This window comes from Hippocampus zosterae, chromosome 1 (genome assembly GCF_025434085.1).
Source record: "Hippocampus zosterae strain Florida chromosome 1, ASM2543408v3, whole genome shotgun sequence".
Taxonomy (NCBI): Eukaryota; Metazoa; Chordata; class Actinopteri; order Syngnathiformes; family Syngnathidae; genus Hippocampus; species Hippocampus zosterae.
Window position 1 is genome coordinate 13,229,540 of NC_067451.1, and position 14,862 is coordinate 13,244,401.

Genomic DNA, 14,862 nt, shown 5'->3' on the forward strand with positions numbered 1-14,862 from the left:
TATCTCTACCCATACACTATCTATCTATCTATCTATCTATCTATCTATCTATCTATCTATCTATACTGTATATGTAGCCTGAAAATTTGAAAAAAAATAGCATTTAGAATTTGTCAAGATGGTGAGAATTCAGGATGAGATGATATTTTCAAGTGTCCAGAAAGCGGGCAAAATGGCTCCTTCTTTCAATGTTTCAAGAAAAGGAATGAAGCCGAGGCCTTACAGTTTGAGACAAGTGGATTTCACAAGATGAGTAATCCTAATTATAGTTAATTAATTCATGAATAATTAATCAGACACAATTAAGTGACTCATCAGTCACGATAAAATCCAACAAATATTTGCAGACCTCAGGTTAAAACCTAACTGGTGAAATTAACAAGTCGCTGCCTTGTCAGAGCCATTTGCTTATCGTTCCTTGATCATGTTTACTGGGAAATAGTAACCAGATCATCACATACGCTATGAGGTCTTCCGAAATTGAGATATCAAAGCCCTCACAGCATCATCATAACTTTCACCCTCAAGCTTCTTCTGCACAAACTTTTCAATCTTGACATTGTAAGTCACCAGGCATGTTTACTATTTACTCTTAAAATGGAAAAGCGAATAGGTATACTCAAATAACAAGGGATGTACATTTAATATTTCTTACTCATTTGTCGAGAATAAACCTACTCAGTCAGTCCACACTGGTCTAATCTACATACACCGTTAATTTTTTGTTGTACAGTATTTACATGTGGTGAGAAAATATCTATCCTGCTTTTACGAAATCATTCAAAAAGCTATTCTTTTTTTCCTACGTTTTTAAAATTTCTGATTATTACCCTTATGTTGTTTACTGCATGACAGGCTAAATGTTCTCAAGCATGTTAGCCGTTTTAAAGCATGCATCAGTGGTGCACATTATCACAATCAAAAACAACATGAGGTTTTTATTTTTATATTTTGAATTCTATTTCATGATCACTTCTTTGGTGCCAGAGTTTGCTAAAAATATTCCATTTTGATGTCACTATTTGAAAAGGTTGTAGCTTGAAAATGGAGAGAGATAAAACCGGCAAACTATAAAGGTTGCTTGGTGCAGTTTTGCTAATTTGGTGCTTTAAATGGGTACTCTGGATGACTTTTTTCATAAACTGTTTCAATACTGACAAGATTCTGCAGCAGTGATTTTGGTGTGTTCATCAAAACCGAGCGGAGACAACCCGTCGGTCCGCCTCACGTGCAGAGGTGCAGTGTTCGATACCGGCTCCCCTGCTGTGAGGAGTTTGCATGTTCTCATCCATGCCGGCTGGGGTTTTCTTCGGGTACTCCGGTTTCCTTTCAAATCCCCCAAAATGCACGGTGGGGTTCACAAAAGTCTTCAAGTTCTAAGTATGAATGTTTGTTTGCATATGCCCTGCGATTGGTGATTAAGTCGTACTCCTGCATGCCTCTTGCCTGATTTCATCTGGGCTAGGCTCCAGCACACCCACAACTCAAGGGAGGATAAGCAGTACAGTGAATGCAACTCAGAAGTGGACAGAAAAGGTTGTTGTTGTGTTCTTGTTTGTTTTTTTCATTCGGGAGGACTGACCTCTTCTCATCATAGCACGATATTTGCTCTACGCATCTGAGAACTGGCCCCTCCTCACACGGGTTAACATGTTGCGCAAGCAAGCCGGTGGCGGGGGTGGAAACAGTTCTTATGAATAGACTGAATCCAAGCCATTCTTGGCAGTGAGTAATTGTGATCTATGATCGCCGTTCCCACTTTTCATTGAGCCACTGTTGCCAACCACCCCCTAGAACTCCGCCCCCATCAGCCCCCCCCCCAAAAAAATCACATGATGGGAAAAAATTATTTTAATATAAGATTTTCATTGAAAGCAAACAGGCATGTAATGGGTCATTTGTCTTATTGATCACAGCATTGTTTCTCATTTTCAGTTGCATCCCTCAGTTATTTTTTAATGACACAGATCGCGTTGGGAAAAGAATTGTAACTATTAAAAGCCAACCTGGTAAAAGTAAGGAAGCATGAATTGTATTAGTCCTTTGATTTTACTTGAAGACAATGTGCAAATCAGAAGAAAAAACAATCCCATACTCAGCTCCTAAAGAGACCACACTCCAGCTCACAGGTAGACTGTGACTTGCAGGTTTATCGGACAACGAAGGATCAAGATGAAGGAACATAGTCAAGGAAGCAAAAAGGCAGCTCGCAGACGGAGAGGAGAGCAGATGGGAGTGGGAACATAAAAGCAGAGGTAATCATCATAAAGTGCTTGAAACCCTCACATGAGATGAGCGCAACAGAAGCTGCGTGTCTGTGTTCGAGTTTCTTTGCGCATTCTTTCACATTACACGGTGCGGTGCGATGGCACAAAGACGGCGACGAGGTGCTATTTACATTTAACGCCATTCTGAGCAGTAAATAGACAGTGTTTTGACTTTTCCCGAGCCTGCAAGCACAAACCTTTCAAAAACACTTCCAAGTGGAAGTTATTGTTTCAGCATAAATAGTCAAGATGGTTGTCGGTTAAAGCAGGGGCGTGCATGCATGTCAGTGTTCATTCAGTCGGTCACAACCAAAAACAATATGGTTCAAGCAAGAGGACTGGTTGTGGCAATGTGTGCTTTTGCTTCTCCAACAAAGACTGCATGTATTGATGTGAAGGTTTTGTTGAAGACCTGGAGGCCAAATTGCTGCTCTGCCATGGACCGTGTTATTCTTTACCAAGTGGCATCACCAACTAACTAGCCTAGCGTGCATGCGATGATTGTTTTTGACATGTCATCATCTATACGCAAAACAATCCAAAACCAAACGGAAGCCGTTTTCGCTGTAAATGTATGCTCGGGATAGGTAATGAAGCTTTGCTGCTACAAAGCTGCCCCTGATGACGGTCGGTCACTCAATCAGACAGTGCCAACGACTTCACATTGACACTAAGTGAGATGCGGAGTGTGCGTTCGAGGCACCGTGTTGAAGGAAACGAAGGCAAGATTAAGAAGGGACACAAAATTTAAGGCCAACCGGGGAGGAGGGACGCGAGTGTTTTGAGGCACACAGAAAATCGAGAGCGGAATAAAGTTGCAGAGAAATATTATGTCAGCATGTCCCAGAGACAGCAGCAACACAGGGCTGTCCAGCAGGCTGTCAGGCACGTCTCCGAAGAGTTGTCTCTTCTTCTGTCCTCCACCATGTACACTGCGTAGGAAAGAGGGAGAGGTTATTATTTCAAATGTCCTCGCAAAAAAGTTGATCAAATCAAAGAGAATGGACAGAAATGAAGCAGCAAGTCTCCAGCGTTGAGTTTTCATGGCCAGGATCTGCTCAGATTTCCCTAAACTAAGCTAATCAAGGCGGAAAAGGGACGTCTCCGTTGTAAGGGCAAACTTTTTACACTGCAGTAAGACTGGCACTGCTGTGGGCGATCACCAGTCAGATCCTTTTCAAGCTTTCAGGGGAAGAGTGGGATTCGGTTACCAGTCGCTGATTCGTGACGAGGCGAAATAAAAAACCACGACGACAACAAGCTGTCTCCATCCTCGTTTTGGGGATTAATCGTTCATGTGGAGGCAGGGGAAACAGTCAAGCAGCTTTTGACAATCAGCTAGTTAAGTTGAAGTGACAAGAGAAGATATCCTTTATTTGTCCCACACTGGGGAAATTTACAGCCTCCAGCAGCAAGAATGTGGGTAGAAAGAAGAAGAAAAAAAAAACAAACACCGTTCAATTAAGTGCAATATAAATACAAAATGGATAAATCGCAGTGCTATTTACAATTGTTTTTCACAAGATGAATTTATGATGAACTTTGACCACCAATGTGAGCTGTGATACATGTGCTTTATGGTTAATTACTAACGAGTGTACGGTCTTGATCAACCGTAGGCCAAAGCGATATCTTAAGATGGTTGGACCTTAGCACATTTCAGTATTGTCGTCAACAACAACAACAACAACAATCAGGTAAAGCAATGCCTTGATAAAAGATTTTCTTCCGTGACCACGCTCATAATTCAAAGCACTTGCGGAACGATCTCTAAGCATTGAAACGAATTGGAAGTTGCCTAACTCCTAAAAATTAACAGACAGCATTTAGAAATGTTCAAAATGTAATTATTTTGCATTTATAATTTTCTATGGCGGCCCAGTGGTTAGCGCGTCGACCTCACAGTGCAGAGGTACTGGTTCAATTCCAGCTCAGTCCTCCCTGTGTGGAGTTTGCATGTTCTCCCCGGTCCTGCGTGGGTTTTCTCCGGGTACTCCGGTTTCCTCCCACATTCCAAAAGCATGGCAGGCTGATTGAACACTCTAAATTGGCCCTCGGTGTGTGTGTGAGTGTGGATGGTTATTCATCTGTGGGTGCCCTGCGATTGGCTGGCATCCGGTTTACGGTGTCCCCCGCGAACCTTGTGAGGATAAGCGGATCGGGGATGGATGGATGGATAATTTTCTATCCATCCACTATCTGAACCGCTTTGTTTCTAAATAATCCTCATAACCATGTCAGTGCTCCTCTGTTGTAACAGTCCTCCCACCTACCCGTGTTTTTAGGAGGTTCTCCATACATGGGTCCAGGTGGGGGTCCACCCTGCCAGCCGTATTGGGGTTGTCCAGCATATCCCTGATAAGGCGGCTGTCCTGGCCCTGGATAGGGACCTCCAGCTCCCATTGGTCCAGGTGGGTAGTTTGGGTAATTTGGATTAGGCTGCTGCATGTTTACAGGGTACGCCTGCGGAGGATAACTCTGAGGCGGGTAGCCCTGAGGAGGCTGGCCCTGGGCGGGGTAGACCGGAGCGGACGGGCCTGGGTATGGGGGTGGCTGGTCTGGATTCATCTCTCAGCAATCACCTGAAAAGAAAATACAAAATACACTGTATCAGACCGGAACAATCTGGTCAGCCGTGGTCTGTTTGACCCGCCCTGGCAGTCTATCATGAAGGCAAAATAAAACGTCAACTATTTTTAATGTGCACGTGCGCAGGCAAGCAAAAGCAAGCACTTGGGTCTTCGGTCTGCCAACTCGGACGCCATGTTGCTGGATTTGGTGACGTTTCCAACCCCTTTAGTGACTATTGTGTGAAAAAAAAAAACAGCTAGGGAGAATGCCAACAGTGATCCTCAAGTTGCCAACACTCTTGTGTCCTGCACAGTTGCGGTGAGGGAGAGGGGTTGTATTGGGGGTCGAGGCTAAACATATCAGCACACTGTGAAAATATACAATTGATGTTTTTAAAACAAAGACAACTTATTCGACAATATGTTACAGATTGTGGTATGCAGAGAAAAATGTTCAACTGCCATTCAAGAAACCATTTCAAGGCAATACTGTTTTGTTGCGAAAGAAATGTAAAAAATGTCACAAAATGGCAGTTTAACTTTTGGGTTGTTCAATTCGGGCCAAAGTAACTTTCTATTTGTTTTTCTACTACTGAAATGCTATTCAACGTTTCTTTAGAACTCTGTATCCTTTTTTTTCTGATTGATATAAAAATTATCTACTTATATATTAATACATAGCATGGGGTAGGACTAGATAAGTTTTTTACTTCTTCCTACTCCTTTGAACATACAATTGGTGTTGTATGATGTCTGTTTTCCTTTTTTGCTATTTTACTGACCTTTACTTTCTGCCAATTTATTACTGTATGTTTTTATGTTCAATAAACAAACAAACAACTTGTCCGAATTTTCTCTTTTTTTTTTTTAGATTTTGCCAAGAACAGTATCTTGCGACGGTGACTGCAGCCTATTACGTCACAGGATAAAAAAAATTATACACACTGTTAATTGCAAAACACAGTCATTACTCGAGAACAATACCGGTATTTGTTAATAAATGATGGCGTCAATATTTGTTATTGTAATGTCGTTATAGCAACAACCTTGTAATGGTGCAATCAAGCTATGAGGACTGCGGTGTGCCATCGTCCAAAACATTTGTCTCTATGGATAAATTAGCCTTTGCCGATTCGCTTTTCAACTGTGAGAAAGAGGCCAAATTAAAAGTCAGCACTCTATTTGGCTCACAAAAACGGACAGATTGGTTGAGATAGTTTTAAGTGTGGGCAAAATGTCAGTTTCTCTTGCAATGTACTTATTGCGCGCATTTTTCTATTTATTTCTTGTATCCACTTTTGCTGCTGAAACAATGTCAATTTCCACCTTGTGGGACCAATGAAGGTTACCTTATATCATATCACATCAGAATATTCATTATATTAACATACTTCTAACCTGATGGGACCGTCCTCTCGACTGACGTACATTATGTGGTGATGTACTGTATTTCTTTGCTGTCCTAAGTAGCTGTGCAACATGGTGATAAGTTTATGGAATCACCCAGTCCCTAATTTCGGTGTTTCACATCTTCAGGTCGCCATGAAAATTTATCACGGCTTTTCCGTCTTTCTCTCCTCTAGTTTTAAGTACAGCTTATTGGCTGCCTTGGAGGCAATAAGTAGCGATTCGGTGCCGTGTTGACGCCAGACATGAAGTGAACTGGTGGCTCGGCATAGTGTTGAGCCTCGTACGCTAGCCAGCCAAGTAGGTCGCAGGTTGCGGCGCCAATTAGAATGCACCAAACAGTCCCCAATATGAATTCTGTTGTTTACCAAGCACAGAGTTGTCTCAACTTGGTAAGATTGAAGACTTACAATACAGAACCAACAGCTAAAATCAATGTTATCAACAACTGTTTGTTGATAGCAAAACCTGGAACAAAGTGATCGTCATGATCTTGGGTGTGCTGGTTGTCATTGGACTTTTAACACAGATGCATTCAAGTGTTTGTGCGCTGCGACTTGCCCTCCAGAGCCATATGAGGTAATGAATTCCTCGGGGCTCCCTTCTGAAAGCCACTTAAATGATGCAACTCACAACAGGGCATTAGTGGTTTTCATTTATACATAAGCCTGTTTCAGGCCTGTTGCAGTCACAAAAAAATATGTGCCGCAGTTTGTGCACGCTGGAGAAAGATAGTTTTCCAGGGCAGGAATGTATTGTGATTCAATGATCAATCACATGTCAGCATATCGGCACCACCATATTGATGTTCACACGAACTTCACAAATGGAGGATCTTGAGTCACAGGACACCGCGAAAGGCTAATTGGCATTCGCCATGGGAAAGAGAGAAATGCAAAACAGATGGGGACTGACCCCCCTTTTTTTTTTTTTTGCATGGTAACAGTACACAAAGTTTGAGTCAGTGCGAATACACCTGACAGTACGCGAGTCAAATTCGACGCACATAACCACTTTCACACATTCCGGGCAATGTCCTAAGGTTATTTGCTTCACTTTTGACTTTGCGAGTAGGAAGTTGTATTTCTATAATTTCTAATGGGATCAAGAAGTATTACCTGCCTACGGGGCAAAACTGCTAATGATACATGGAACATCACAACTCTTGCTCTAGCCTCATTGGCTGAATTTGCTCATGCAGAACAACCATAGCAACGGAAAATGAAAGCCTCCTCTGTCGCTCACTATAAAGTATGTACACTACAAACACCTAATAACTGCTTTCAGGTCGGCGTACAGTATGTAGCCACATTCACGTTCGCCTCTCCAAAAAGTAGCTTCACTATTTATCAGAGGTTAACACACACAAGTGGAATTGTGTCTTTATCTCTGATGATTATCTGTAATGGAAAAGCAAACCACATGATTAAGGTCAAAGTATTGTGGAATTTTGTGATTACACCGGAGTCGTTTTCTGCCACGATAAAAACTTCCCTGACCTCGGTTCCCCAATTTGCGCTTTTATCCAATATACTGTATATTGACCTTTTACCTCAAAATGTTGTCAGTACTGCTGACAGACGGCAAAGCCTTGTAACTGTGGTAACGCAGCTCTGGGAGCAGGAAATCGAGGCCTAAATGGTTTGCTTTGTTTCACCTGGAGGAGATGAGACCTGCACCCATGGCAACAGTTATAAAATTCAGCTATATATGATTACAAATGTATTTGATCTTATAACAAAAAGGTCAAAGGTTGATAGTAGATACAAAAAAAATATTAAAAAAAAGGAAAAAAAAGAAAATTGGCCTTCAATGCTGTATCATCATTTGTGGGTCCATTTGGTTTGTTTTTGTTTATTTGTTTTGTTTTACCCCGTCTTGTAAGGCCTTGTGTGAGTCCAGTGTTTCCATATCAATATCAAGACGATTATTTTGTTATGTACTGACAAAAAAACATTTCGATGTTTTGCTGCCGTTTGAAGGAGCATCAATATGTCACACTGCTCTCTAAAAGGGTGAAAACTGCTCCAGCCACAAGTTTGGCAGCCTTTATTCGCTCCTTTCTAGCTCGGATGCGGTAAAAACAGCAAACATTCACCTCGAGGTTCACTAATGTAAATGAAGCTGTAATACAATAGTTCCATCATCTACTAGGTTGTTGTCTTTTTTGTCCAAAGACATTACTGATTTGTGTTTAACTGTAGACATAGTAGTATTAGTATGACTGCAGGAATCCAACATTATCAAGACACCGAGGAAACAGTTTTAGTGCACCTGTAGGCCAAGCCTAACCCGCTGTGTAAACACCGAACTTGGTGATGACTCCGCTTTTACGAACACAACAAACTGTCAGCCATCATGAGCATACAGCAAAACTTACCTTCGAGAGAACAGGAGCTGAATTAGATTTGTTTCCGTTACAGAAATCCCGTCTTCCTCATACGTTTCTTTTCCCACCGCAGTCTACAAGGGTTTTCAGGGCCAGCGTCAAGTGCGTCTAGCGGGACATGACGTAATTGCAAAGGGAAAAAAACGCTATTTGTGGGAAACGAAACACGTGATTGGCTACTGTGACCATAGAGATAGATGCCTCTTTCGACCAAGGTTGCACTGTTGCTAAATGACTTCACAATTGCCATCTTGGATGTGTCACCTCTGCCTGTTAATTCATGCAAGTAAATTGATTTTTTTAAATATACATACATACACGCACAAACACACGCACACAACGAGATATTTGGAAAATAGATCAAAAACATAATGTTTTTTATTGTCATCACAGTAAGTGCGTTACAAACATGGGCTAACAAATGAAAACATGTTGATTTGGCGCTGACCTATAATCCCAAATAAAGGTTTATAATCATCCATCCATTTTCAGATTTGCTTATCCTCACAAGGGTCGCGGGGCGTGATTGAGCCCATCCCAGCTGTCTTTGGACAGAAGGCGGGGGGCACCCTGAACTGGTTGCCAGTCAAAAAAACACCATCACTTTTGATACATAAAATTTCCCCCAAAATAGAATGACAGATTTTTTAAAGCATAGAGCTATATTCTTCCTTTAAACTAATTCTATAATCATGTCTTCATTTGTTAATAAAATACATATTTTGGACAGACACACAATGAAATGAATTTAAATGTATTCACAAAATGAAACTAATATTCAAATGACCAGAAATAGTCCCAATCCAAATATGTGCTTGAAAAAAATATTTTCAAGAAAATATAGTGAAATGCAATGAATTAAACTGAAGACAGCAGTGGATCAAGGACCATTTAGGATTACCTGTCATTTCACCAGTTTGTCACTGTTTAATTCAACTGTTGTGTCTCAGTCTGAACTATATGAATTTAACTGGTAATAATGGCAATCACTGGAGATGTACTACTGACAACTTTCCCTCTCTGTGTCTTCAGCCCATTTGGGGGGGGGGGGGGGATAACATATGAGACAAGTAAGAAACTAAAAGTAACCACTGGGGCAATTTAATTGAATAAGACGGATTTTTTTTTTCTTTTCTTTGTTTCTCTGCAGGAATTATGCACAAAATACAAAGTGTGCAAATTATATTCGGATACACATGTTCTGCCTGTAAAAGGGTCAATACAGTATGCACACGAGACTCCCACAATTTGCTCCACATCCAATAAGGCGGCAATAAGGCCGTATGATTCGTCCCTTGGCGAATCAGCTGTATGCAGATGCCTATGACTGCGACCATGACTGTGGCACCACCACCCGTCATTGTCCAATCAGAGATTAGAGATGACCAGAGGGGAGGGACGTTCCGGAAATTAAGTGACCCCACCACTCTGTGAAAATCGTGACTCATGATCATCTGACAACATCGAGATGCACCAAGTCCAGAAAAAATAGATAAATCAGTCATTCTTCTTAATCATTAACAGGTGAGAAGTAATTTGCAGCGTTATATAATGTCTATGATATTGTTTTACAGGACAAAGCTAAAATTATGTAAAAAAAAAAAACATATCCTGTTTCGTGCGGTTTCATCATTTTCCAGTAGATGGAAGCATGCTCCCAGTGTAAAACAACACGAGCCTGGTAAATGCATTCTATAGAATAGTCTTGGTGAAAGAATGTGAGGGATTGGGGTCAGGATTAACCAAAGTAACCTTTCCTGGTCAACTCAATCTGATCTAAAATGTTTTAAAGTGATTTGTCCCCACGGTTCTATGTTTCCGCTCTTTCAGCACAAATGGTGCGCCCTTCCTGACACAGGACTCAATGGAAAAATTCACAACGGCTGTTTATTTATTTATGTAGACCAAGTATGTCCATTTGGAATCTTTTCCATGAATCTCAGGGTCTCTGGGTCGCTACCTGCTGATGACACTGTTAAACTCGATCTGCAGTTACTGTAGTGGTGAAATTATAAAATAATTGTATTATGATTGTTCCAATAGTGTTGTACAATGCTTTCCAGGATACAAAATAATCACTTGCCCAATTCACCAGCAAGAAAAGAGGGTACCCTTCATCCCAAGAACATCAGAGGCCGCCCTCACCAATGTGGTGCCCTAGAGATTTTATCTTGCCCCCGCAAAAGAAGTTGAATTTGTAACATTAAAGTCATAAAATAACTGTTAATGGTTGATATCAATTTCAATGTCATGGGTTTTTTTTGTGTTTGTTTTTTTAACAGCAGTTTGGCATCGAAGATATGGTTAGAGACAGTAAAAGTTATCTTCAGAGAATATGTTCGTGAAAGTGTTTATCACTGGTTATAAATGAAGAAATAGTCTGGCTGGCAACAGCTGTAAAAATTCAGACCCTAAATGTGCTATCTACAACACACAAAGTAACTTATTCGTCAAATACAATTCACAATACAATACATGCTGATTTATATAGCGCTTTCACAACAGCGGCAGCTGTAACAAAGCGCTTAACAAAACAGTTAACATAAAGTAAAATAATAAACACAACACATAACATAAAACACGGGCAGTCGTGCAGTCCTAACCACTTTTCCGTCACACGCTTTGTGTTTGAAGCAGTTTGAGATGAAAGAGGACAGAATCAAAGTGTCCTTTAACGAGTGGAACAGAGACGTTATGCTCAAAATGTGCACACGTCGGCTACAAGCTAAGTTTCAAAGTCAACAAGAAGCTGTAGCATCCATTGACGAAAAAAGAGATTGGTTTACTTCTCCTGTCCCATGGAAATCCATTTCAATTCCAAGCGGCGACTCTCAGTTCCAAATACGCACCGACGCTCCTCTATCCTCATCCTCAACTTCAGCAGCCATTTATCCAACCGCATCAATGCCGACTGTCCAACAGCGCCGACATCTCCACTGAACAAAACGGGGTTGTGAAAAATGCTGCCCATGACAGGCGCAAAAAACACAAGCGCCCCAGGTCTGTCCAGCACCGACAGTCAATGGCGCCGACATTCCTCCCAATCAAAATCTGTGCTGCTACAGGCGTGCTGCCGAGAAGACGCAACCACCAAGCACAGATACTTCTCTTTTGACGAAGGTCGTGGCCAAAAAACGCTGAAAACAGTCCATATCAGGTCCACACGATGAAACAACAAACAACATGTGACAAAAAAGACAAAAACAACAAAAAAGAACAAAAATGTCTTCTTACACCAGTCATAACATTAAAACCATTTGCAGATTTTTTTTAGATGAATGACAACTAATCCTCAAGTGTGCACTCTTCTCCGAGCAATATGTCATGTTTAAGAAGGGAAGAAAGTCATTTTTATAAGTGTGCTTTCAAAAATATCACGATGTAATAAAATAATGTTTATTCCGGAGAAGTTGCTCTAAAAATAGCATTAAATAAAACCACCTTTGTTCTTGAAAAAATAGTAATAGAAGAGAACAAAATTAGACATACAGTATGCAAAAAATGTACAGTATATGTATACTTTTTCATTCTAAAATACAACTTTTTTTCCATGCAGGTATATCAATTTAGGACTTTTAACCGGCCCAAAGCTCAAGTGGCGAGGAGTCATTGGTTTCTGTTTGTTTTATTCCACTTATATGATACATATAATGTAATACAGTTTACTGCAAATTAGTTTTGCAAGCCACGACACACGTACACCCAAAATGAACTAGACTACAGTTAAAGCTAAATTACAGTCAAAAAGAATCTTTTTCAGTCCCACACACAGTGGGGAAGTGTGCTAATACTGTATACAAATGTGTAACTGCAAATTCCAACCACTATTTTTTTTTATGTGTAAAAGGAACATCTCCCTAACAGTGTCAATTACAACTGTGTGTTACAATTAATACTACCTCTGCAGAGGTAGGATACCTAACATCTTTTCCATTGTATATTATTCTGTCGGTTCTCACGTGGCGGTGGTGTGTACTGTATACAGTACACTCGTGGTCAGTGGGCCGCTGCAAGTCTCCTTTCCACTCTGATACATGCGACCGAGCAGGCCGTATGTTTGAGTCTCCGTTTACATTGTCACCCCAGCAATGCTCCTCCAACACCTCGAACAGCAGCAGCTGACAAAAATAGAGCCCGGCCGACCAGACCCGGTCCAAGCAGCCTTCCTCCCCCCTGAAACTGGAGCGTTACATGAGGGTAGGGGAGGAGGTGGCAATGGAAAGAGGGGAATATTCTGACTGTGGAATGGAGCAATTTACTCAAGTTCGCTTTAAACTCAAGAGGGAAGGTTGGAGTATCCATCTCCAGTGAAGTTGTTTACGGTGATGCAATGACCAATATTTCACCAAGAACATTTTAATGAGAGTGTAGAGGTAGAGTCATTGCCTTTTCGGTTTCCCACAAAAAGATGAGGAATTTCAAATTAGAAGCATTTGTTCAAGTTTATTTTTCAACACTCAGACTTATAGGCTCTCGGTTAGCTGGCACCTGATGTTGGTGTCACGTGCATTCCCACACTCTTGTCCAAACAGCACATGTAGGTCAACAGGCACACTTCACAAAAAACATCCACGTGTGCGCAAACTGCAGGCTGAATGTGAGGAATCCAATCTTATCACGTGGCTTTAGAAAACAAGTTCCAGGATATGTTGTCGGGCAAAAGTATGTTTATTTTGCATGCTGGACTAAGTGTGTGGCATTAACGCACGTTGATTTGGGCAGTTTAGTCACCAAATTGGTAAATACTGGATATTAGAGTTCAAGCAACAGTGCGTGCATGTTAAATCACAATACAGGACAGTTTTGGGTGATGGATGAAAGCTCGTGAGAAAAGAACATCTGAGCTACTGTGCACCCTGAAGTTTACACTTACGGGCGTAGCAGCTTGTTCTCATGTCATAAATTGGGAACGGAGTTACATTACAGATCACCACGAGGTGAAAACTGCCACCAGTTTTGTACTAGACCCTTAAGATAATTTTTGGGGGAATACAAGATTTCTGAGATGAGTGCTGGTTAAAACACCAAAATGTGTCACACTCCTCCACCCCATTTCAGAGTGTGCAATCTGTGTGTCCTTTAGGCTGCAGCTGCCCTCATTCCTTAAAACCAGCCCCTCTCCTAATCTCCGGCGCTGTGCCTCATCCCCCTTCCAACCAGCTGATGCACTGTGGAAAGCCTGAAACAGCAACACACAGTTGTCTTTGGACTTTATAGACGCTAGAAGAAATTGTATTTATTTCTCCCCGCCTCCAACTGCTCATAAATAAACAACCGACAAATTAGAAACCACTCTCATTCTCGCATCGCATATGAGTGCACCAATGCAAATACATGGATCTTTACATTGATACCGCACTATTATCAGAATATAATTTCTGATACCATTCATGTGTAGGGCATTCTTCAACTATGCGGGTGTACCTAATGTAGTATCTGGAGAGCGACAGCCTTTTGCCCCTCTTGTCAGATTACCCTATCCGTCTGTCTGCCTATGCTTGACTCAGAGTTCAGGGTTCAACATCAATCAGAAAACAAGCCGCATACAAAATGCAGTTATATAACACTTTACCTTGCTCAGCATGAACATAAAGAATTATATGGCTATATGATTTGCCATTGCACCAGTTAATTTTCACCCCATGACTCTCGCGTGATGGCAAAAGTTATATATAGAGTACTCTTCAAGCACACAATGTACCGGTAATTGTAATAATCTGGAAATGAAGTTCAAATGAATACGTAAACTTAGTATAACCACAGATATTCCAACGAAAACATGATGTATGTGTATCAAAAGTGCACCAAAAAAAACAGTCATTTTTTAGCAGCCTTTATTTGGAATTATTCACATTGAATCCCTCCCTCTGTGAAAATAGCTGATTTTCAATAGGCCATGACCCCTCAAAGAAAGTAGACACTTTGTGGCAAATGCAGAGTGCCTTATACAGTAGGGGAAATTTACTCACACGAAATAAGTCTGCAGTAGAAAGGCTGACTTGACTTGAATGTAAATTCTTGTAATCTTGAATTTGCCAACTTAAAAAAAAACAAGCTGCATAGTACACTGTAATATATACAAAATATATAAAATGTTACATCTTTTTTTTTTCTTTCCAAATCCTACAACTGCTCAAATGAGCAGGCAACCCAACCGGTACCATGTCTAAGCAAAAACACATTCGGGTTTATAGAAAAACAACAACAACAAAAACATCCTGCTTTTCAA

The 14,862-nt window shown here is 41.0% G+C and overlaps 3 protein-coding genes and 1 long non-coding RNA gene across 5 annotated transcripts in view; 1 reads left to right on the forward strand and 3 right to left on the reverse strand.

Moving 5' to 3' along the window:
• The window catches only part of cnot7 (CCR4-NOT transcription complex, subunit 7), a 256,938-nt gene that overhangs the window by 217,810 nt on the left and 24,266 nt on the right, over window positions 1–14,862 (reverse strand). The gene's annotated exons all lie outside the window — the stretch shown is intronic.
• The window catches only part of eif4ebp3l (eukaryotic translation initiation factor 4E binding protein 3, like), a 132,266-nt gene that overhangs the window by 113,452 nt on the left and 3,952 nt on the right, over window positions 1–14,862 (reverse strand). The gene's annotated exons all lie outside the window — the stretch shown is intronic.
• On the reverse strand, window positions 2,985–8,763 carry LOC127596199 (cysteine-rich and transmembrane domain-containing protein 1-like). The gene is made up of 3 exons (XM_052058435.1): window positions 8,625–8,763; window positions 4,541–4,849; window positions 2,985–3,199 (listed from the first exon to the last, which is right to left on the reverse strand). Exons 2-3 carry the CDS (start codon window positions 4,833–4,835, stop codon window positions 3,096–3,098), a joined length of 399 nt encoding a protein of 132 aa, XP_051914395.1. The 5' UTR covers window positions 4,836–4,849; window positions 8,625–8,763; the 3' UTR covers window positions 2,985–3,095.
• LOC127596291 (uncharacterized) lies at window positions 10,076–10,865 on the forward strand. Its single transcript, XR_007961431.1, has 2 exons — window positions 10,076–10,157; window positions 10,697–10,865. It is a non-coding gene; the product is annotated as an uncharacterized LOC127596291 (long non-coding RNA).